This window comes from Tympanuchus pallidicinctus, unplaced genomic scaffold, assembly GCF_026119805.1.
Source record: "Tympanuchus pallidicinctus isolate F22 unplaced genomic scaffold, pur_lepc_1.0 scaffold3, whole genome shotgun sequence".
Taxonomy (NCBI): Eukaryota; Metazoa; Chordata; class Aves; order Galliformes; family Phasianidae; genus Tympanuchus; species Tympanuchus pallidicinctus.
Window position 1 is genome coordinate 82,673,458 of NW_026294747.1, and position 23,930 is coordinate 82,697,387.

Below are 23,930 nucleotides of genomic sequence, written 5' to 3' on the forward strand. Positions count from 1 at the left end.
GTATGTGAATTCTCAAGAAATCATGCAAATACTGTAACTTCTGCTTTCCAGTTTGCATGAAACAGAGAAAACATCCAGGATCAATTACATAAAAATGGGAAATAATTTCTTGAAAAGAGAACGGAGGACCTGAAGGAGTTACAGATTGTTGCTCTTGGCTGTAGCTCATTGGTAATTAAAGGTTCTGGAGATTGTTCCCTTGAGAACTTCAGTAGTTGTATTTTATTTTAAGGAGACTTGAAGGAGGCAATTGAGGTAGATGCTCATCTCCATGCTGGCCTGTGGAGTACTCTCCCAGATGGCCAAGACAAGTGTTACACCAGTCTGGCTCCTCAGCATCCCCAGTTTAAAGAAAATGTACAAACACAACCCAGCTGTCATCTCAAAGATGAAGAACTGCTTCTGCTCAAACTGTGTAAAGCAAAGTGTGAGTCCCTCTGCTATCAGAAGAAGACCTTTCTGTGGCAGGGAAGTCAGTCATTGATCCAAGAAGACACTGCTCATCAGGCAATGTTCTTGCAGCAGCACACTTTTTATGGTAAACTTTGTATGGCCTCTCACAAACTCATCTGAAATTATCCAAGAGTTAAATGTTAGAAGAGCAATATGGGAAGCAGTATCCCTGCTGAGAAGTAATGGGCCAGGAGCCTCTGTTGGATTGACAACTGTTTGCTTGAAGTCCTTGTTTTTGAAAAGGAAATGTAGCACTTTCACATCATTGTCATGGAGAGGTTCTTAGCATCGTTCTAAGATTTACCTTATGGTTTGTATTTTCCTTAGGACCAACAGAATTATTCATTTTAGGATCAGAATCAGCTCCTTGCATGTGTTCTGTTGGCTTTAGCAGAAGTACTGATGTTCAGGGAATGTGAATAAGGGTCATGCACTGATTCTAAAATTCAAAATACTAATTGCAGCAGGAGGAAAACTGAACATGACTCGTGAAAATAACCTCTCACTCTTCTCTATCTGTTTTACTCCAGTCCTCTGTGATGTCTGTCTGTTTTGCCCGCTTTCACCCAAACCTGGTTGTTGGTGGAACATACTCTGGCCAAATTGTCTTGTGGGATAATCGCAGCCACAGACGAACTCCTGTTCAAAGAACTCCCTTATCTGCTGCTGCTCACACGGTAAGGACAAAAATCACTTCTTCGTTTTCCTTAGAAAAAATAGCAGAGAAATGAAGCTGTCTGGTTGTGTCTGCAGTGCTGGTTGCTACACAGATAAAATATAAGTGTGGCCCTTGAAAAGAAAGAAGTGGATGACAGAGGTGTACAACCACCTCCTGTGTTAAGCCATTCCACTTGATGTGGGCAGGTCAGGTGATTGTGCTCTTTATGATGAAGACAGGAGCAGTTAAAACACTCAAATGAGGCCCCTATGTGATTCTTGCTCTCGGTTGCCTGTACGAGAGTCAGGTTACTGTAGGGACTATGTGTCTGCCAGTCAAACATGCAGGCAATTTAAATCATTTATTGTTGACTGCTTGTGCAAGAGTTTGTCTCTTGAAACAGATTAAGCACCTGCAATGATCTAACAGAGTTCTGATAAATAGATGCTTGTGCTTTTAAAAGTGTGGGGCAACTGCTTCTGTTTTACAACAGAGAAATATTTAAATCCCTTTTCTGGCCTCCTATTCCAGACAAGACCATAGAGCAGAGCTTGTAGACTGAGGAGGAGTTTGTTTCAACAGGATGCTATGCAAAATGCATTTCAATGACACACAAAGATATCTGCAGATATAATGATTGCACAGGGCTCTGGTGATGTCTAGGAGATAAATAGGCAGAACAGTACAAAATATTTGAAAAGGAAGAGAGTTTCTCCATAGTCTAAGGATTATGTCTGTGGTAGAAGATGTTCTTATATTGCAAAGTACCCATATTGTGCTAGAGGAAGAGACGAGCCTGGACTGCTTACAATCTGTAATAGGGCTGACCTTCACTCCACCCTGCTCTGAGATGCTGAGCATCCTTGAGCTCTCCTCCTGGAGAGTTTAGGGTCAGATAGCCTCTTCATATGAGCTGGAAGTTTTACTCTGTGGGTAGTAAGGGTAATTCATCTTGGGACTGAGTTTGGGGCCGTTCCTGAGTGGGAAGTGGAAAACAGACACTTAAAAGAGGAGAAAGATGTAATAAAATCAGAGTACAGAAAAATTTGCAAGATTTCCTGAAACATAAGAAACTGAACTACACAAAGCAGTCCAAAAGATACTAATCTTGTTCTAGCAAAAAGAGGGATCAGAAAACATGATTGGCCATTTGCACCTCCACCATCTACAGTTCTGTGATTCTTATCTTTGGAATTTACAGATCAAGATTCAGCTTTTATTTGACTGTGACAACATAATCCCTGGAGTTAAAAGACAATGTCTAAAGGCCATGTCATATGAATTAAAGATTCAGCACAGGGACAGTATTATGAAGGCACGTCTCTCATATTAAGAAATGACAGGTGTGCACAGACATGCTTAGTGGGCCAGGCAGTACAAATATTGTTCCTTAAATTTCCACTATCATGAATGTTGATGTAATAATTTAATGATCTGTGCCATGGGTTGCAACTTCAATATTGCTTTTCATTTCCCTAATGTTTTTGCTCATTTTATCACCAGTAGTGGTGTTCAATTTGCATGAAAGGGAACAGTCTCTCCTGGAAGTGCAATTTAGAGATGTAGTAGACCAGAAAACTAATGGCAAGAAACTGACTATCACTGAAAATTGAACAACTGGGACTCAAAATCTAGTGGAAAAGAAAAGATTAATGGGAAGTAATTTGTTTACATTCAAAAATGTCTAAGACAAAATTGTACCTCCTGGAAACATATATTAAAATTGTTTTATTATATAGAACAATATATGAAGTTTTGCTTCTGACAAATAAAAATAAATGACTTTTTGTTGTGGATGTGCACTTTATGTGCTTTTGCAGATTGGTATAAATAAGTGGTTATACAGTCTAGCATGAGGAAGCATTATGTTTTTAAGGAATTATCAGATTTTACGATAAAAGAGTACTTAATTTTTGTTCATATTTATGAATCACTTACCTAAACTGTAAATGAAGTCTTGGCTGCAAGAGTCTGGCTTGAAAGGTTTAACTCAACTCTAGTGTGGCAGTATTATTTTGTGCACTGCTAGCTAAGTGAGTTAAATAGTCAGTTTTAATTTGAACTTGTGCAATATGTGGGGAAAAAAAAAGGATTTTTTTCTTTTTGTTCCCTCACTTTGCTTATTTGAAACAAAGAAAGTATGTTGTCATCACCAACTTAAACCTTTCTTAAGTTTAGTCTCACTGATTGCTGCTTGGATTCACCAGGAAGGAGAGTTCTACCCGCAGCTTATTCACTAATTTCCTTTCACACCCACCACACATCTGCACTTGGGACAACAGGAAATTTTAATTAGGACAAAACCCTTTTGCATGATGATTTCATTTCCAAAATAAATAAAAGCAAGCTGGCAGCAACTCTTTGAAAGAAAGGAGTCTGTATAGACTTTCTGTTGTGTATAGTTGGTTGTCTTTTCCATCCATTTTCCTTAGGTCTTTTCATTTCTGCTGTGAGTTTTATTATGCATGAAATTGATGGTTGGCAACCCTGATTAAAGCCAGATCTGGCACACGGAGGTGCTGCTGGAAGGACATGGTTGCCTATCTCCCTTCCCCTAAATATTGTAGCTACTCCACTGGCTACATTAGCCCCCTGCCACCTCTGTCCTCATCCCTTTGGCCTCCTGGAGGTCAAACACCCATTAAAAAGTAGGACTGTGTTTATTTTGCACGTCTTTATGTGCTAATCATATTTAGCAATGTGGTAATTAGCTCACCACTGGGGAGCATGAAGGTCCATTGCAAGAGGGTAATAGCATGAGAAACATGCTAGGGATAGACTGGGGTCCTGCACATTGTCTGATGTCCGTTTGATGATTCGGGGGGGAAACAGCTCCTGTGACAGTCTTGAGAGAGAGAAAAATCAGCATCACAGCAGACCTTGCAATTTAGGGCTCTCTGATGTGTACAGGTGGCCTGTAAGCAAAAAAGCACCATTTTGGGAGCAGTTTCTAATGAGTTCATCTTTGGTGCTGTGTGCACGCACTATATATTCAAATTCCACCTTGTTTGCAATTACAGCTGGGGCATTTACTGGGCCTGCTGTGCTATCAAACCTCAGAGTTAGCCAGTGCTAGCTCTGCCTTTCATTGCTCACTACATAGGTGAAACTGCAGCTGGATCATTGAGGAATCTAAACTGCCAGTTCTGTCATTCATTTCAGTAGGAGAAAATGCTAGGTTCTAACCCTATGTGGAGTTGGATTAGAAGCTGTAAGGCTTCTCTTCTAAGCTTTGTCCTGATTTTCATCGAATAAGGAAATTATTTGTGAAAAGTAATTTTTCTTCTTAGAGACACAAGTTTCGTCTATGCAACAGGCAGGGAATTACAGTCTGTCTTTGGTTGACTTGTGTGTATGTCTTACTCTAATTAAGCAGTATCACTTGCAGTGGTAAAGAAAATTAAATCTCATTGCTCGGTCTGATTGATTATTCTCTGTGGAGATTGCTGAACTTGAGCCATCCCTCATATGTCACCATCACATATCAGATGACACTTCAGGCTGAAAACATTAGCAGGTTTCTTGGAAAATGAACAGATTGAATTTCACTACTGTATGCTAAGAGGAATTCAGCCTTCATGGACTGACCATGCCATGAGGAACTAGGTGTAACACCCTAAATTTAGTCACTCCACAATTATAATGACAAATCTAAAAAGGTGTATTAGCCAATAATGGAGAACAATGACGGACTAGTTTTCATTTTTATGTTGAAGTACATTTGCAAATATTTAGCATGCAAGCCAGATTCTGGAAGAGTTCAAGTTTTACACAGCTGTTTTCTTCAATAAAGTTTTCATTTTGATTCCATTTGGATGATTTGCCTCTTTCTGCCAGTTATTTTCAGTGCTGAAAGCCATCAGTAGAATGATACATGTCCCTGTGGGTGAAATCTCATCCACATAATTCAGTATTTTCACAGCATTACCCAGCTGAGTTGTTTTATGATGAGGAAAATGAAGCATTGAAAACACTTCCATGTCCATAACACGATGCTTAGAATTGAAATTTAAAAAAAAAAAGTTAAAGTCCTATATGGCAAAAGCTTGGTCCTGTATTTTCCAGACATTACATGACTACTTAATCATTCTTTACAGTAAGATACGAGATATTAGAAACGTGTTTTGAATATGTGAGAATGTCTCTCTGACTTCCAGTGTTAATGTGTTTCCAGCATCCGGTGTATTGTGTCAATGTAGTTGGAACACAGAATGCACACAATCTCATCACTGTCTCCACAGATGGCAAAATGTGCTCCTGGAGCCTCGACATGCTCTCAACTCCACAGGTGGGTTTGTTTTCACCCATACAGGAGAAAATCACCTTCAGTACAGGAGGATACCTGCTTAATGGAACATAGCTCCTAAAAGCCAAAACCTCACATCTTATACAAACTAAAACCAGTGGATGCGCTTGAAAGAATACAGCTTGCTTCCAGCAGTCTCTGCTAAAAGCCAAAACCCATTTCCTTTACCACAAATCATATAATTATTATAATACGTTAATACATAGGTCAGTTTCAAGTGAAAATGAAATAATCCATTTTAAAGCATGGTAATTACAGAAGTTGCCTGTGGTATAAATTGTACTTACTCTACTGTGTTGTTTAACAAATATGGACTAGATTGCACTGCTGCTGAACACACCCTAGGCACTATGGGTTTCCAAGGCACAAAGTCTGAAAGCTTATTTTGTTGCCTGCTTTCAGTATTTAAAAGAAAAAAAAAAACAACAATGCGAATCAAAAGTTTTAGAGCCAACTCCCCCTCCCTCTGGAATGTTTGTTGCTATTGTTTTCCCTTCTCCCCCTCCTACCCCCTCTTTGTATCAGAAATGAAAGGAAGTCCAGGGAAATTGTCCAAACCACTTGTGATTATAATAATGGAAACTAAACAAAGATTCTGGTGCTGAAGAGGCCCTATGGAAAGTGTTATCTTTCAGAGGAGTAGTACATTTGTACATTTTCTGTTCCAGCATATCACTGTTTTTTATAAATATCATAGGATCTGATCTTATTTGAAAATGCTGAGTAGGAACTCCTTTTAATGATTCCATTAATCATCCATTAATTATGCATTAATGTGCAATTACTCTTGAGTTATTTGCTTTTCAGTGTTGACACAAGACGTGGGACTCCTCCTTAGCCATCTAAAGGTCCATGTCAAGTGCAAGCTATTCATTTGGGTTCCTTTTACAATTAATGTAGAGAGAGACCAGCACTTCTAGAGGACAACTCATCCCATCCCAGTGTGAAATATCACTTTAGATATTCTAGGGTACGGAACTGTACTTACATCTAAGGATGTAAGTTGCATCTGGACCTCATCCCATCTAATCTGCTATCTAGAGTGAAGCCAACTTCCAAGTTTGATCATGTTCCTCGTGCTCCTCATAGACATTATTGGTCTGGTATTTATGTCCTGGGACTATGAAAAACTGCTGCAGTTCTGGAAAAGAAGAGGCATCTAAAATGCTGCAGACATCTGTGTTTAGAAACTTGAATCCTTTGCCCCATTTCTCACTTAAATGTAGAGAAGAGAAATCCTTGTATGATTACATACTAGAATACTGAATTTTCAGGCAGAGGTTTGTGAACATTTTAGTTTCAGAACTTCATCATTCAGATGGAATTTCCCAGATTCAAATCTAGCTTTCAGCAAGGATGGGAACACATTCCATGTTACACTAAAATTCGGTGCATGGCTCACAGTGATCTTGAAAAGAAGGACTTAATCTCAAGCTGCACACCTTAGCTTTACATTGAGAGGAGCAGTGTTGCTGATTTGCATTGGTTTGAAACTTTCCAAAGAGATAGATCCAGAGCACTCATGTACAGCCATGGTGTAGGCTCTGGAGGAGATTCCACCGCAATATCTCGCCATACCTAAAGGCACTAAACAATGATCTTACCCCAGAAGATTTTGTAGAAATATATGGTCCGCAGGTGCTCTGCCAATGCATTTTCCAGGTCTTGTTTTTCCCTTTTAATAGAAGCAAATATATGTGGAAGTAAAATATAAATCAAGCAAATGTATTTCTCTATGGATTTGCAGCCCTCTCCTCCCATAAGGACGCCCACTTTCTTCAGCTACAGCAAAAATCCCTCCTGATGAAAATGCTGTAATCTTTAGCTCTAGAAGAATAGCTGTTTAGGCATTTAAATGTAGAAAGCACACACACTTATACAGATGAAAATGAAAATTACTAAATCATTCAGGCCCTTTGTGGGTTTCTTGGGTTACACCATTTAGGCTGCACAACCAAAAAGTTTAGAGTTGTGCAAGATTTGCTCAAAGCATACGCATCTTGCAGACACCGCAAACTGCTCATGCTGGTTGTATTTGAAATATACAAAAATGAGTATGTTAATTTACTTTGAAATATGGCTAGAAAATGAAATTATGCTTGCAGGTTTGTAGCTTGATGGTGGGATCCAGAGAAAATATTTATGATTAGCTTAGAAAATCTCTCAAGAACACTGTTTTAGAATAGCAGTAGTGACATGACGCTGACTTCTGAATTTTGTTCTGCAGAGGGACAAATGTCACGGTCTGATAAATGCCTCAGGTGCATGAGATATTACATGTGTTTCCTGACAAACAACTGATTTTTAAAAATGTTTGTAAGTAGAAGGGTATTTTTTATTAGAGCCTGGGGCTGGCAAGTATAGCCATTAAGGTATTATCTTTAGTTTCTGCACCATTAGATTTTAAATTCTCACCTGTCATCTCTGCCTGATTTAAGATGATGTTCCAGATACCAGTGCCTTGCAGCCGCTCTGAAACATCTGACACAGCATCAGGGATGGCAGGAGCAGTGCATCCTGGTTGTGACACTGCATCTTCTTCCATTGTCCATCACAAAACCCTAAATTCTATGACTGAATCAGATGATTCCTTCTTCCTTTCTTAGTACTCTGTGTAACATTTAGAAATGAATTAGTGAAAAACAAAACAAAACAAAACAAAAAAACCAAGCCAAACAAAAGAACTGCTGCAGAGTAATAACAGAGACTTGTTTTGATAGGAGAGCATGGAGTTGGTGTACAACAAGTCCAAACCAGTGGCAGTTACAGGAATGGCTTTCCCAACAGGAGATGTCAATAACTTTGTTGTTGGCAGTGAAGAGGGAACAGTCTACACAGCCTGTCGTCATGGAAGGTGATTTTAAGCTTTTTGTACTTCTGTAACGTTGTCTGTGCTGGCATGAGGTAGCCATGTGTGTGGAGTGTGTTTAGTTTTTTTCTCTTGGATGAGCAGGATCTGTGCTGGGACAGGACTAGGATGGGAGCTGCCCAGCTTCATGCGTCTGTGTTACTGCCATGCACTTTGTGCTTGGCCCACTTCCCTGTGTAGTCTGTGGGGAGCACTAACTGCTGGAAGGGTTGACTTCTTTTGCCTTTTTCAGACATCTGCTTGAAAAAGAGATGACTGGCACGTTGGAAATGCCTCTTTCTCAGCCATGATTATAACGGAAGCCTATAGAGTGCTGACTGAGGTGTAGATGCGTCAAGGCAGGTTGTATCAGGCCCTAGGAGACAGTTTTGTTGCAGGGTAATCAAACTTAAACCACTTGTAAGAAATGGTAGTCTCCTTTATTTTTTACCATTTTCAGCTTCATCTTCAATCTCCACAGGCAGATAGCAAAGAAAAGAGAGACGCCACAGATATGTCTGTGTGTGAGAAGGAGAGCGTACGAAGCCCCGATGCATGAGCTTGTCTGACTTGCCCAGGCAGGCCATGAGTACAAGACCTGATAAAATGACCTGGGAAAACCTTAGTTGGACAAATACTTAGAAGTAGCATTTGGAAGGATAGTTGAAATACTGTTTTTCCAAGCATAAGATGCACCTCCTAATGACAAGGGTCTGAGCGCTATGTGGCTAAACACTGATCTTTCCACTTCTAAAGCTAGGAAAATGCAAATTCACTTCCATAATTTAAACAAGTTTCATATTTTGCACCCTCTAAACTTTCTAAGGCTGCAGTTAAGAGCAAGAAACTCTCACCGCAGGCCTCTGCAGAGATCAATTCCTTGTGTTTGCTACAGTAATCTGCAGGGTGCTTGTGTGCTCCCAGCTTCTGGTAGCAGTTTCATCCTCAGGGATGCCTGAGTGGCTTCTGTGAAGAGCAGGCTATTTCAGTGATAGATCTAAAGCTGACCTCCCACTTCAGTAGTCTTCAGATTCATGTTATCACGGGCCGTGTTTCAGGGACAAAATAGACATTGACAATGGTTTAACAGTGGTTTAAGATTGTAAGGCTTCTATTACACATTCTTAATATTGTACAGTCACAGTTAATATTGTACAGTCACAGTTTTACATATATTTTCTTCAAAATGATTTTTATTTAAAATATTTTTTTTAAAATAACTTTACTCTGCTGACAGCATTGCAATACTATTTAGGCATTATGCTGGTAGGCTGTGTGATGGCTGCTGGTCTGAATTAGTTTTTGGCTGCTGGGATAAATGGAGCATGCCCAAGGGCATTTCTCACTTCTGATATTTCAAATGTGCCTGGTTTGTTCCTCACAAAAGAAAGACAACTGATTTGGCATCATTTGCTTACAGGATGAGCAAAGCTGCCCATTTTCTTTCTTATCCAGATTTGTAGTTTTCCTTCTTATTCTAGCCTCACTCTGATGAAATGCACATCTTCCCATGTTCAGAATAATGACTGCAATACCTGCTCGTATGAGCAGTCCCTTCACCTTTTGTGAAAAAGGATTTGCTTCCTTAGGGACATGACTGACTGCTGTGCAAAGTTATTTTAAATATTTGAGAGAAAAAGAATTGCAAATGATATGTCATTAGCAACTTTGCATTTTCATTTTAATGGTTATTCCTCGTAATAATAGTGTACTCAGATGTATAAGATGTAGTATAATTATAATTTCTAATTACTTTATAATTATACATACGTGTTATTTCAAGCTATAGTAGTAGACAGTGTATGTAGAAGTCAGTAATGCAGGTCTTCAGAAGGAAGAGGAGCTGTCTCCCTGTGCTGGATCCTGAGCACTAAGTGTGCCCACAGCAGTGAGCTGCTGCAGGCAAAGGCCTTGCTGAAGGGAGAGAACTTTGCAGGTTAAATGGAGCTTTAGAAGGAAACAGAATTCTAAGAGTAAAAGAAAATGATGTTAAAACACACATGTTAACCCACATTCTGAATGTAAATGTCCCCTCTTCCTGCAGTAAAGCCGGCATTGGTGAAATTTTTGAAGGCCATCAAGGACCTGTCACAGGAATCAATTGCCACATGGCAGTGGGCTCAATTGACTTTTCCCATCTCTTTGTCACATCATCATTTGACTGGACAGTGAAGCTGTGGACCACAAAGGTGAGAAAATCGAGCTGGGACGTGATGGGTTATGCTACTTGTGAAAATGCTATTGTCAGAAATGTTTCACTTGGAACTGATTCACTGAAAGTCTGTGCTTAGAAAAAGTGTAGCATTAAAATTGTAAGTGAAATGCATACCCAGTGTAATTATGTCAGCCATCTTTGTCATGGAGCCTACACTATAAAGGTAGTTTCAGCTGGCTTGCTCTTCAGTATTAACCCCAGTGTTGAGCAGTTTCACTGAGAAGGGAGAATAGGATGTATTGTAGTAGCAGTCATCAAACAATTCATCTAGCACTCCTTGTGCAGGCTGAATTGCAAGACTAATACTGTGCTCCATGACAGCACAACAGCAGGAACACTTTCTTCTGATGAAGCAACAGGGAGGCACATGTACGACAGTGCAATCAATATCCTTCAAGAAAATCATTGCTGTAGGAGGCTGGGGTAGCCAGAAAGTATAACTCATCTCTGTGACATTAGACACCAATGGCTGGGAGCAGAGAGGAAATACATGCTGGTACATTCATGACTTTTGTGAATCTCTTGCTGACTGCTCTGTGGATGCGTCTGTGTCACCCCTTACCTGGACAGCGCTGTGAACAACGGAAATGAGTGCAGAGGCTTGGGGGGCTTTGAATTCTCACACCTGTCTAAGTATGTGTAAATATAGGCTAATGACAGAGTGACTAAAAAGCTGCAGGACAGTTTAAACAGACCAACCTCATTGTGCAGGCTGAGTGGAATAAGATAAGTAAAATATCTAACATTTAAGTCATGTAAACAGTTATTTTTGTCATACATCAGAACAGAGAACTGCATTTCAAACACTGGGCTTCTGTCTTCATTATTTCTTTATGTCTGCATTTGGTTCACATCTTGAGCTGTATCCAACAGAGCTCCAGTGCTGGAAATTGACCCCAATCAGGAAATATCTCTGTGTGTGTTCCTCAAAGGCATCAGGGCTTCGAGATGCTGTGACAGATGCACAGCAAATGTAAACACAAAAGTGATCAGAAGGAATCATGTGGCTGCCTTGTTCTGAAAACAGAAGCATGGTTACCTAGATAATAACTTAAATCAGCCTCTGTGGTAGCTTCATAATGCATTTGTTAATAGCTTGATGTAATATGTATGCTAATTAATAGGTATGTTTGCATGATGAGCAATGACCACAGCTGACAGTTTTGTTTGAGCATTACAGGTTTTGAGCATTGCGTACTTGGTAGGAGGAGGGTACGTGATTTACCTGATTCTCACCAGAAATAGCAGTGAATCCAGCCTTAACCGATGCAAAAGTGATAGAGGAGGCTGGTTGTGGGCAGGCTGGAATGAATCTGGGGTCAATCCTTGGTAGTAAATATTAGAGAGGGCTGCAGGATAACCCAGTGACAGAGAGCTAGCTCAGGCTGATGAGTCTGAGATGAGGGTGTGCTGTGCAGTGGCACTGGTGGCAAGAGAGTATCAGATGGCTGAAGCTGAAGTTAAGTAAGAGGAAAAGAATTTGTGGGTACTGGGTAGAAAATGAAATGTAGGTACTGAAATACCTACATTCCAAATATATATGTCCAGAAAAGTTTGGCATAAGTATCTGACCCTCAGCTTGAGGCTGAATATTTCTTTAAGGGTCTCATCCTTCTGCAGCGTAAAGGAAATTATATTAAGGAATGAGAAGGCATGGTTTTTTATTTTGAGTGCCTGGGTTTTTGGAAGTTCATGGCAACACTAACAACAGCATATTTTGGACACAAAGACACTGCAGTTAGCAGTACATAGTAATCCTTGTGGAATACTTCATTGCCAAAACGGTTAGGTCAGATGCTGTTCAATTCAGTCAGTTTTCAAAGAACCAAGCAATTTAAATTTTTAATACCTCATCTGGCAAGATGGACTTCCTGAGAAAGCTACTTGACCTAGCTGATGGGAGCAGGGATGTGCATGTGACACTCTGAGGCACAGCTATGAGCTGGAAACAGTATTGCTGTACTGGATCCATTGGTTTCTCCTGGAGCAGACCTGAGCAGCAGTAGCAACTCTAGGCTGCTGCACTGCTAGCCTCTGTGTTGTGCAGAACTACTCTGAGGTTCTGGACAAGTTCGTGAAATGCACTGTTTTCGTTTTCTTTCTATCTGTCTACTGCAGAAATTTCTTTCTGTATTATCTCTTGGCTGGAGTGAGTACATATTTTGGGCTCTCTTTGTTCCATTCCCATAGACAGGAGCCAGTCCATCACTAGATATTGAACAAAGCCCTCAACATTTTTGATTACCTGAAAAAAATAGCCTGTTAATATGAAAAGAAAAAAAAAAGAGTGATATGGCTGGTTTATGAGAGTTTACTCAGACTTCTTTATTATTATTATTATGCCTTTGATTTCTTGTTTGCAAATTTAATCCCTCTATCTGCATTCAAAGCTGTATCGCTTTCTGGCTCCTACCAGTGATGTCTACCGAATCCTGTGCACATTATCCTCTTTCATCGTGAAATTCAGTTCCTTTCTGTTTCACAGGTTCAGAGTCAATGTCCAATTGAAAAGTGAACCATAAAAGCTCTGTGTTTATATTGCTTTATATTGATGTGGTGTAGCACCCTGGGGTGCTTACAAGAGAGGCACTTTCATAGCAGGCATTTGACTGACAGATTGAAAGCCCTCCCTTAAAAACTCTGGATTGACATTTTATAATCTGTTTGTGCAGTTAACACATTTTCCATCCCAACACCGTTCAACCAGGTGACTGAGAGTAAGGTTTTCACTGAAGAATGAAGGTCTTGTAGATAACACTAATAAAAAGTTTCCATTATCACTCATCATATTAGCCAATAATTAGATCCTTGGGTGAATAGTAAGCAACCAGAAGCAGTATTAAAAACAGAAACGTAATTTGCAAATATAATCACTTGATAGCTGGGGCATTACCTGGTTCCTGATGAGGTCAATAGGACTTTCAGTTTTAATTCATGCTGCACTACATAAGCAAGTCTTGATGCAGAGCTGTCAAAGGAAAGTCCTGATGGGAAATGTCTGTGGAGCTCTGCCACTACAATGCTTTGAAGAGGTAAAGTGCTAAGTGGAAATGTTAAGTGTTGCTAATTAATTAAGCACTAATCCTCACGAACGAATAGCATGAGGTTAAATAATGAAATGTAAGTATTGTTATTATTACAGCAATTGCTGTGCAGAGTGGGAATTTTTAGATATTGTGTCAAGGGACAGGAGGTAGCTTGGAACTGTTAAAGCATAGCAAAACAAGAAGTTTCAGCTAATGTTTAGAAAATGGCACATTTGCTACTGAGAGAGTTAAATAACAGTCCAGTTAAAGAGATAGCTTGTGCTAATTTTTCCATCCTTCACATGTCTCTTTTATCCTTCCATTGATGGTAGATACTAATGACTGAGTTTTTCTCCTCTCACATCTAATATCTAAGCCATGCTCAGATGGACAGCTAACTGAAAGACAGGTTGGAATAACAGTAACAGTACTGCTGTATCCCCATCCAAGCTTCTCTCTTTCTTGCCTAGTATTAAGAAATGATGGTGAGTGCCATAAACAGGCAGATAGAGATGAGCAGACTGGTAATAGAACCACTGCATAACCACCAGCAAAGACTAGTTGAGTCAGAGGGCTTGTGTGCCTTCCTATAGACTATCTACTTTTGTGTCCCTTCTCAATTTTGCCTTACTGGCATGTGCATCAGTGGTAGCTCCCTTCCTAGTCCCTCCCCTTTGTCTTCTCATTCTTAAGTTCCTCTCTTATGGTATCCTCTGTCCCAGTCTGCAGTCTGTTGTGCTTTTTGAAAAACCATATTTTTGAGAAACAAAATTAATGTTTCTGGTCCATGTACTTTATGTAAATTTCTGTATCTTCACTAACTTTGCTGTTCGCTCATTGTGGTATGAATCAGTTCTCCTCACACTTGGAGTAAATGATTCTAACTTGTACTTTCATACCTTCCTACCAGCGTCAGGCTTCAAATACCATTGGTCTTAATTTGATTGTTTAACACCATCTCCTTGGAGATCAAGCAGAAACCTCTCACTAGAATATGAAGAAGCAAGTGTGGTGTTGTTGTGAAAGATAAGTAGGAATTTTAGGCCTCTCACTCCTAAACTTTCCCCCAAAAGCCTGGCTAATAGGAACTGTTGGGATCGGCTTGATAGAACTTACTGTGACAATCAGTAGTGCAGCAGAATGAATCAGCGCATAAAATGACTGTGTGGATTAGTCACTAAGAAAACAGTTCACTCACAAACAGGCAATTTTTGAGCTTTACGGGTCAAGTTGTCACTTTTTGAAGATTAAGAGTTACTATTTTTTGCTTTACAAATACCACATATCAAGATATCTGGATATCGGATCAGATATTTTCTAGTATACTTTCAATCACATTCAGTGTGCAAGTTTTGTGTTACAGATAGCACTGCCTGAAGTTAAAGATCCATGTAGAGATATCATCAAATACTATTCATGATAAAAGGACAGTAAACTTAGTGAACTATTGCAACAACTTGGTATATTCTTCCTCATGAAAACTGTTTTAACTGTAATTGGAAATGGTGGAATTAATGACTTGATACAGTCAAGTTCCATGGCAGGTGATTAGAATGGATCACTGATTAGAGGCACTAATGTCAGTGGTTAACAGTAAGGGTTATTTCCTCATCTTATGGAAGATGCTCCTCTTCCACTGAATGTGCAATTATTTACAAAGAGCTTCATGAGAATGTTCTGTAAGACCGTGGTTTGGCACCAAGCCATGCTGCAAAGGACTGCCTGAGTAAGGTTGAACATGTGCCTTCCCTAAGGGAAGGAAGTGCTGTGATGATCTTCCCATTTTGCTCAGAGCTGTATCTTGTGTCTACGAACAACTTCGGATTCATTGAAAGTAGGATCTTCTTGGACTAATGCTTTGATTTTAATGTGCTGACGCTTCCTGATGAAAACCAGTTCTGTTCAGTTGGGGCCAGCCCTGCTTCTTCAGTTTGTAACAGGAGCAGACTGGTCTCTGCCAGCAGGATGGACTGGTGAAATGCAGAGGTTTCATAAAGGACCCATTTGGTGGCCTTAAAGTGGGTGCTCCTATGAAGAACTAGGAAAGGCTGAGGGAGGATGGAAGCATGCTTGAATAGAACTCTTATGTTCCAGTCTCTTAATTCATATTCTTTGCTTAATCCAAAGCAAAAATATTTTTTGCGTTCTTTCAGACAGTATTCACGTATCTTATCTTGTTAACACTTAAGTGCAGTTTTGAGATGGACCTGGTAAAATTTATAAAGTATTATTACTTTCAGTCTTGAAGGCATTCGCTCTAAACTTTCCTAAATTTGTTGGGCTCTGTTTAGTCTTCTCACATGAGCGCATGAGGCACATTAGATCTATCTTAGTGCATATGAAGTTGGATCCTCTTGGATCCATTGCTACTTAGAGCTTCCATACTTTGGTTTCTCATTTAGCAGTGCATAGAGTTTAGATACCTCTCGTGGAAGTACTACAACTTCTCTCTACAGAGAAGCCAAGGTCTGGTAGTTATAGATGACCAACGTCTGGAGCTTTTGATGGCTTTCTTGCATTTGGACAGCTTCGGGTCTTATTTAAACTGCAGAATTTGTCTTCTTAGTTTCTCACAAACCACCATCAGGAGGGAATCAGCCTCTTTATCCCTTGCCACAGGCACAACTACACGTTAATTCTGCAGTCAGAAAAGCTAGGATGCAAGCTGAAGAAAGCCAGGGTATGCTCTGATAAGATGCTAAAGCAAACTACAGGACTATTATTACCTCTGGCTTTCTGCACCTTTCACTTTGCTGAATCTGGATGTAATCTAAATCTGTCTTTGGTGCCATCTCTCTCATTTGGTCCATCTCAAAAGGACCCAAAGAATTTAGGGTGGCATATAACTAACATCAAGAAAAAAAAGAGGAAAAGAAATAGTGCAGTGAAACCTTAGTCTATTCTTGGAATAGGTAAACTGAATAGAGTCTTCTCCCTTTTACTCCTCCCACTCTCCCAGTTGTTTTATGTGAGGCTCAAATGTTCAGCTCAGTGGACTCTTTAGCCCCTCTTATTTTGGACACGTGGCTGGAACAGTCCCCCACATGGATTACAACTTGGTGCTTCTTCTTGAATGTGCTCATAAGGCCATCACCTGCCTTTGACAACACTACATTTCCAGTGCAGGCTTTTCTCTTTGATAAAAGCAATTAAAATGACTAATCTGATTAATCACAGTCCAAATGCTAATTTTATCTGATTAGAGGGGGAAACAAAGGGTAATAAAATAGCATGCTGAATTTCATGGCAATGGTCTCTCTGCGGTGTGAGTTCAGAATTTTGAGTTTTGTCCAAAAACAAGGCAATGAATGAATTTGCTTCAGAGCTCGCTTTCTGTCAAAAGGCCAAGCTGACTTGGGGAAGAGGGTGGGGTTGCCTGTTCAGACAAGATTTTTTTAGTTTTTGCCCTTTACCTCTGGAGCCAGAGGTCTGGCTCCCATCCAGCTGCTGCACAAAAAAAGATTATGGTCTTTTCTAGGTAATTTTACAGAGTAAAACCAAAGTGAAGTCAGGTGGTTTGAAATCAGCCCCAGTTCATCACATTAAATTCTTCTCATGATTTTGGTATTCAGTGTAGCCATATTTGAAAAGTGATAGGAAAATACTCTTCAGCTAGCTGACATATTTCATTTGCTCATGCCAGCCATGCTTCTTCTTTGTGAAACATTCTGTGATGAATGGCACACACACAAAAAAGTCATCTAAAATACCAAGGCTGTTTTTCCTGGGCTAAGCTTTATTTCAGAAAGCCCTAACATAAATCCAGCTGCAGCCAGTGAAAGCATTATTTGCAAATGGAAAGTAGAATTTGATTTCAGGAGTTCATATAATCTGTACAAAACAAAGTCGTGATTTCTTTTTCCCTGAAATCAAAATGCAAGCCTCCCACTGACTGTTCTGTTGCAGAATTATATTGAAGGATCAGGCTCACATGCAGCAGCAAACCATTTCAGGAGAATTATCAACATATAAAAGCCAGAATTTCTTCACTAATGGAAATTTTCTCCCACCTGCTTCATGCAGCAGTCCTTTCTCTGCTATGTGAGAGACTTTTGTTATCAGGAAAAAAGGGAACTGTATTCAAAATCTACAACATGGAGATCTCTTCAATAACAATTAGCCTCAAAATCATTGCTTGCTGACCCAAGAAAGCTCTGCAGGCATCGTGGTGGTGGCAGCCACAAATACTAATCTGGACTGTTCGGCAGACGGTGCTGTCACTTCAGGCCACGTTGGCTGCTCTGCAATATTCCCCCTGCTCCTGCCTGTTTTTCCCGGCAGCTGGAACACTGAAATTAAAACAACAGGGTTGCTTGGAAGCTTAACGATTCTGAGTCCACATGCAATGCTAGGTCAGGTACCCTACGATGGAGCAGCATTTTCCATTAAAAAGAAAAATTGAATTTTCCAGGGCCTTGTACTGAAGGTTTCAGTCAGATTCACGGGGGTTGGATCACAGCAGTAACAATCCCCTGGAAATGCAGCTCCATCATCCCACTCTATTCCTTGCCCTTATCACAAAGCCACTTTCCTGTGCCCGGCTGGAGCGGCGGTAACGCTGCAGCATAGGCCAGGCTGTGAGCATGGTGGAGGAGCAGGGGCTGCAAACTGAGCAGGCAGACAGCCATCACAGCACAGTGCCACTGCAGAAAAGCCTGTTTAGCCCTGTAGTTTAACCAGGGAAGACAGTGGGAGCAGAGAAATGGAAGGAGAAGGATCTCAAGATGTCGTGTTTCTAAATGCTGGGTGAGAGATCTGCCTAGTTTAACATCAGTAACCTGAGGCCTGGAGCAGAGAAACAGTTTTGTTGGCTCAGGCGGGAACAGGCTCTAACACAGGTGCTTCTGCCTCTGCCTGTCCTGCCCAACAGGAGAGCACTGGCAGTGATCTGGCTGCCCCCGAAGGACCCCATCACCACCAGTGCCACTTCCTGAATATGGGATATAAACTGGGAGTGACAACAGGAGGTAAAATACCAAATCTGCTCTTCTTCAGCATTTCACATAAGCTCTGACTAGAGCTTGCTGATTGTTCCTTCAGTCGGTTTAGCAAAACCATACCTTCCTCATACATCTCAGCGAGTCCCTCAAGTGCTTCGCTGAAAAAAATCCAGAAAATATGTTTAGTAATATAAGGGCAGGAGTAGAAGCTCCAGAAGCTGTGAATCAGTGTGCCAGGCAGGGACAGTAACACCTTTTTAGTGCTTAGAGCTTCTTAAAAGAAGAAACTGAGCTGTCTTCTGAAGTAGGTAGAAATCCCAACACAAATGATACTTTTGAAGTAGTCTGGTGATGGAAATGCATAGTTAGTAGCATTAGATGAAGTGCTGGCTTGCTTAAAGCATGTTTTAAATAAAAGGTGGAAAACTTGATTAACATTTAGTGATGAAGTCAGCAGCCTGAGGAAACACAGGCAAATGGCAAATACCTGTACAGGTTTCTCCACTGTTTTTATCCACACAGCACCCAGCTTGAAGTGAGCAAGTGGAGCAGGAGGTATTAACCTCAAGCACTGGAAGGCTGTAGGCACAATTTTTGCAAGTGTGGATGGAGTCAAGGGGGCTCCAGACTGGGAATAAAGCTGGGTTTCTAAAATGCAGAAACAAGCATACACCAGCCTAGCCAGTAAGATCTTGTGAGAAAAGTGAGCTGGGCAGCACTGTCCTCCACGGTGCCTCACCATAACCCAATCTGCTTATTACCCTCTTCATACAAATTACCCTCTTCTTTTCTCAGCATTGCAAAGTTTATCTGTGGCAAGCAGGTTATCAATTCATTTAATTTTACATTAGACATCTATAATACACCTATATGTCAAGTTCTCTGAGAGTAGTTCCTCAGCTAATGGTATAGAGGAATACCATACTTCATGCTTGCTTTCTTGAGAAAATAAAAAGGTCTTTTTCCATTGAGTAAGTGGAAAAGCAGGACAGAAGACAGCTAGGAGACTGGAGGGAACTGTTGTCTAGCAGCATAGCCTGAATGCATTGCGTTTCTGCAGAGAACTTTATTCAGGAGGATTAACCAAATAAGCAGTTTACCTGTCAGTGTAACTTCCAGGCTATCTCCACAGCTGAAAGCTTTTCTATCTGGCTTTCTGTTTCTCCTGCAAATCAGGTGATATCTGGCTTTCCAAGTTCTTTTATGCTTTTTCTCCATGCCACAGTATTAAACGTTAAGATCGGCTCTCATTAAAACCGCCTGTGCCAATCATCAAAACTTTCTTCTTTTGCTTCCCTCTTGTATGCTCACCCGTGACACTTTGACTTTGAAGGAAACCACAAAAATGTAATCATCATGGTATCTCCAGACTTGGTCTGCTCTCTTACTCCCTTCCCTTTCAGTCTCACCCTTATCCCCTCCTCCATCTATAATAACTTCCACATGTTTATGCAAAAATATTGGAGTTTTTTTTTATCATTTACAATTAAGAGAGTCAACAGTTTCAGCATCTCTGCAAGAATAACAATTTCTGAATGTGAAGTGTTCCACCTAAGTGTCATCAACTTTTAGCACTAGCACTACAGTACTTAAAACAGAGCTCAGAAGAGTGTAGTGATCGTTTCCCCAGTTGTTTCTTCCCCACCCTTTAACACTGCTGAATCTAAAACCGAAACCTGTTCCTTAGTCCAGAAGTGCAGTTTAGACTTGATTTAATGACTTCTGACAGTGAGATGGCGCTGGGTGAGGCTGTGTAAATGGCGCAGGTGCCATCATCTCAGAAATGGAAGAAAAGCAGCATACACAGGGAGTCAGTCTTGCAAGGCAGTGGTTAGCTCTCATCCCCCCCTGCTCTCATTGGGAGGTCAGGATTTTGAAGAATTTTCTTCCTTACATTGTAAACATGAGAAGTGCAGTGCTTCTAACAGCAAAATTTGCAGACCTGAGGAGTAATAGCATAGTAAATGGCTGTGTTTCCATTTAGTTCAACAGGGCCAGGAAACCAATCCCATCTTGAAGAGTAATTATTTTACTAACCACGGACTTTGCATTCAGCATCATTAATCAAAGCAAAGGGAACTTCATTGTTCAACAACTTGCCTTAAAGGTACTGAATCATAAGATTTAAAAATACTTAGTGGTATTATCTCTCGAGCACAGCACACCAATCTTTGTCCTTACCTACTGGAAGACACTAAGCTACAGATCACACATTACAATACTGAATGTACGTAGCTCACAGACCAGAGGAGTGACCAGAGAGCCTCAGAGGCTCAAATGTAATTCAGGACTGCTGACTGCTGACAGGAATTTAACAAAAGGTAAAGGAGAAATTACTCATGTAGCTCAGTTTTAGTGCACCTCAGTTGAACAGTAAAATCGAGTGGCTAAAGCTGAAAAGCATAAACATTCCCTATTTTCTTCTCCATTGTTGTCCTTGAAGGTCTGGCTCTGCCTGGAAAAGGTGGGGCAAGACTGCAAGTTGTGAGTTGTATAGTGTCGGGGTCTGTGGGATAATGATAGCCGCTGGGGAGAATGCAGGCAGTGCTGAGCCATCAGGCATGTACCTGTAACTAGCAACTCTGATTTATGGCTTCTAGTGCTAGCTCTTCTAAAGCAATTTAACAGTTCCTGGGAATACTGAATCTTCTAGAAGGTAGCACAGTCTGAACTAAATCAAGTCCCATAAGTGTCCTGTGAAAACAGCAGCTATTGTATTGACCGAAATTATCATTAACTGTCAGAAAACAGATTTGGGAGAAACATGGCAGCCCAGAACAGGCAAAATTCCCATCAAGATCAATCAGTCAGAATAAAAATTGTAGCCTCTGACTCCATGGTGAATCAAATGGGCTTTCAGGAGTAGCAGAGCCTTACACTCAACTGCTGATACAGGAAAGGTCAAAGCCAGGGTACAGCTGTTTCAAGGAGTGTTCACCTCAAAATTCCCAGCACCTTTTAGTTATCACTTATTCTGTCTGCATCTTTTGGGTTGGGCTGGCTAACCGGCAGCATCAGAAGGAAAAGATGAGCCTGGATTTGGCAGAGTAGTAGGGAGTATCCCTCAGGACAGAAAGGATTGGGCTTAGAACTTTAGGTCTATGAAAAGCATGGAAGAGCTCAGATTCTAACCTGAGTAGAAGTCCACTGCCTGTGCCTATCTTCATTCCTTTTGTATCTAATCAGTTTGGCACCTTAACGCTTACTTTAAATAAGGACAGCAGAGCTTCACTTCCCAATATGAAGGCTCCAGGGAGACCTTACTACAGCCTTTCAGTACTTAAAAGGTTCTTACAAGAAAGATGGAGAGAAACTTTTTACAAGGCCATTTATTGATATGACAAGGGGGAATGGCTTTAGACTAAAAGAAGAGAGACTTAGAGTGGGCATTCTGAGGAAGGTGAGGCACTGGCACTGCTGCCTGGAAAGCTGTGCCCCATCCCTGGGGTGCTTAGGGCAGGGTTGGATGGGGCCCTGGGCAGCTGAGCTGCTGAGCTGAGCTCCCTTTCAACTCAAGCCCTTCTTTGATTCTAATGTGTCACCTATGCTGCGAGAGATGTCTTCTCTTAACACCATTTTGTAGGTTTTTGTTTAGTTGTTTTCTTTTTCAGTGAACAAAGGCTAGTAATACAAGTTGCTACCCATATGGCCATAAGGTTTGTTATGGGGGGCATAACAGGGGGGCAGCCTCTCTGCTCAGGAACACTCTAGGACTGCTTCTTCCAAGTGCCCATAAGCCAGAGTTTGAGCCTTAAAAGCACCAAGCCACCTGTTTTAGAAAGTCTCTGTGCAAGCACTCATGATTCTGTCATGTTTGCTGCACATGTAGAAAAATCAAATTTGCTTATATCAACTTGCAAGACTGCACCACATTCGTGGCTTAGTTAATCAGTGTAGAGCAGAACTAAGGATTTTGCCTAAACAGGAGAAAAATTGAGTGAGAATTAAATTGGGAGACAGTGCTCAGTATGGTGTTACCACAGATCTGTAGCACTGAAGGTACAGTTAGAGAAGTACCTTTAGGTGGAGCTGACACCCATAGAAATTGTGCCAATGTGTAAAACGCTGCTTTCATGAAGCAGGCAAAGCTAATTGCTCTTTCCATGGCTTTTTAAGAAGTCAGATGCTAGTTAAAATCCGTGAATATGTATACATTCCTTTGTATGGATAATTAGCTACTTTATGTGTGGCGCCTCCTGGATTAAAGAAAATTCTTGTATGCAAATAAGTAATAGAACAAAGTGGTCAAATTTGAACATGGAAAAAAATATCTCCGTTATATAAATATCTATTATTTATTTAAGCAAGTTTCTCATTTCTTAGACAAGTGCTATTTCCAAGACAGCTCCCATGTGTTTAAGATGTTCCCTCCTAATTGTTCTTCTCAACAATGCCTGTATACAAACACTGAAGATGAACAATAGATTTTGACTATTTGCTTAAAGAAACGAGATAAAAACACGCTTTAGAAATGGCTTTTTCTACTAAATGCTCCATTCTCATCCTATTGAAATTGATGGCAAATCTGCACTGATTCAGCAGGGGCCACGTTTTCACTCCAAACTCAGTAACGAATAGATTTGATGCAAGTTACTCTGAAGATACTGCTTTAAACAATTTCTTCTGTTCCATGGAGTAACAGATTGGGTTGATATTTAAGAATGAAAGCTCATCAAGTTTAAATTCCAGTTGTTTTATAATAATAGCCATATGTTAGTTAAAGATTATGTAAGTCTGAAGTTTTGGTAATTTAAAACTGCTTTAAAGTGACCTTTACATAGTTCCACATTTCAGCATTTTCTAGAAGTGGTTGGTATCAGTCCTTATTCATAAATCCTTACATTAAAGGAATTTGCAGGCCTGGGCCCTTCGTTAGCAGGCTTACAGTACGGAAGTCCTGCAAACATTTATATGCACGCTTAATCTTACGCATCGAGTCTTCACATTGAAATTGACGTAACTGCTCTCAGTGGGCAAAATCAGGCAGGATGAAATATTAGTTTTTAAGAAAGGTCACTCTGGTTTTAATTATTGAGGACGGGATGCTAAGCGAGAGAGACCTCCAGCCTGGCCCAATGCAGTTGTTCTTATGTTCTTCTTTATCTACAGGAAGGCATTTGATTTGAGAAATATTTTTTTTCCCACTGGATAGGCTGAGAGGGCACATGTGGTGGCACTGTGAAGGCTGTATGCAGCCCAGCTTCATGCATTACCACTGCTTGCTGGTGCCATCCAATGACATTAAATTGCTGTACGTGCAGCATATTTTCCATGTCTAACAAAATATCAGCCACCTAGCAGCTGGCTGTAGAGATTCACTCTGAAACTTCCCATGAAATACCTCTGCCCCTTCAAAAGCTTCGTCTTCATGTGGCCCTTAGCCCTGCAAATGCGTTGCTACAGGCATGCAAGTAATCCCATTTACACGTGTAAGGAACTGGGTTGGCACTGGTAACGCACTAAGCAGATACACTTGTTTAGGTA

At 40.6% G+C, this 23,930-nt stretch overlaps 1 protein-coding gene across 7 annotated transcripts in view; it reads left to right on the plus strand.

The window, feature by feature from the left end:
- Positions 1–23,930, plus strand: part of DYNC1I1 (dynein cytoplasmic 1 intermediate chain 1) — a 181,513-nt gene that overhangs the window by 129,624 nt on the left and 27,959 nt on the right. For all 7 annotated transcript variants that reach the window (XM_052692390.1, XM_052692394.1, XM_052692397.1 and 4 more), the window contains 4 exons: positions 984–1,130; positions 5,286–5,399; positions 8,138–8,271; positions 10,310–10,454. In XM_052692390.1, coding sequence (XP_052548350.1) covers positions 984–1,130; positions 5,286–5,399; positions 8,138–8,271; positions 10,310–10,454 — 540 coding nt within the window. The remainder of the gene's footprint in view (positions 1–983; positions 1,131–5,285; positions 5,400–8,137; positions 8,272–10,309; positions 10,455–23,930) is intronic.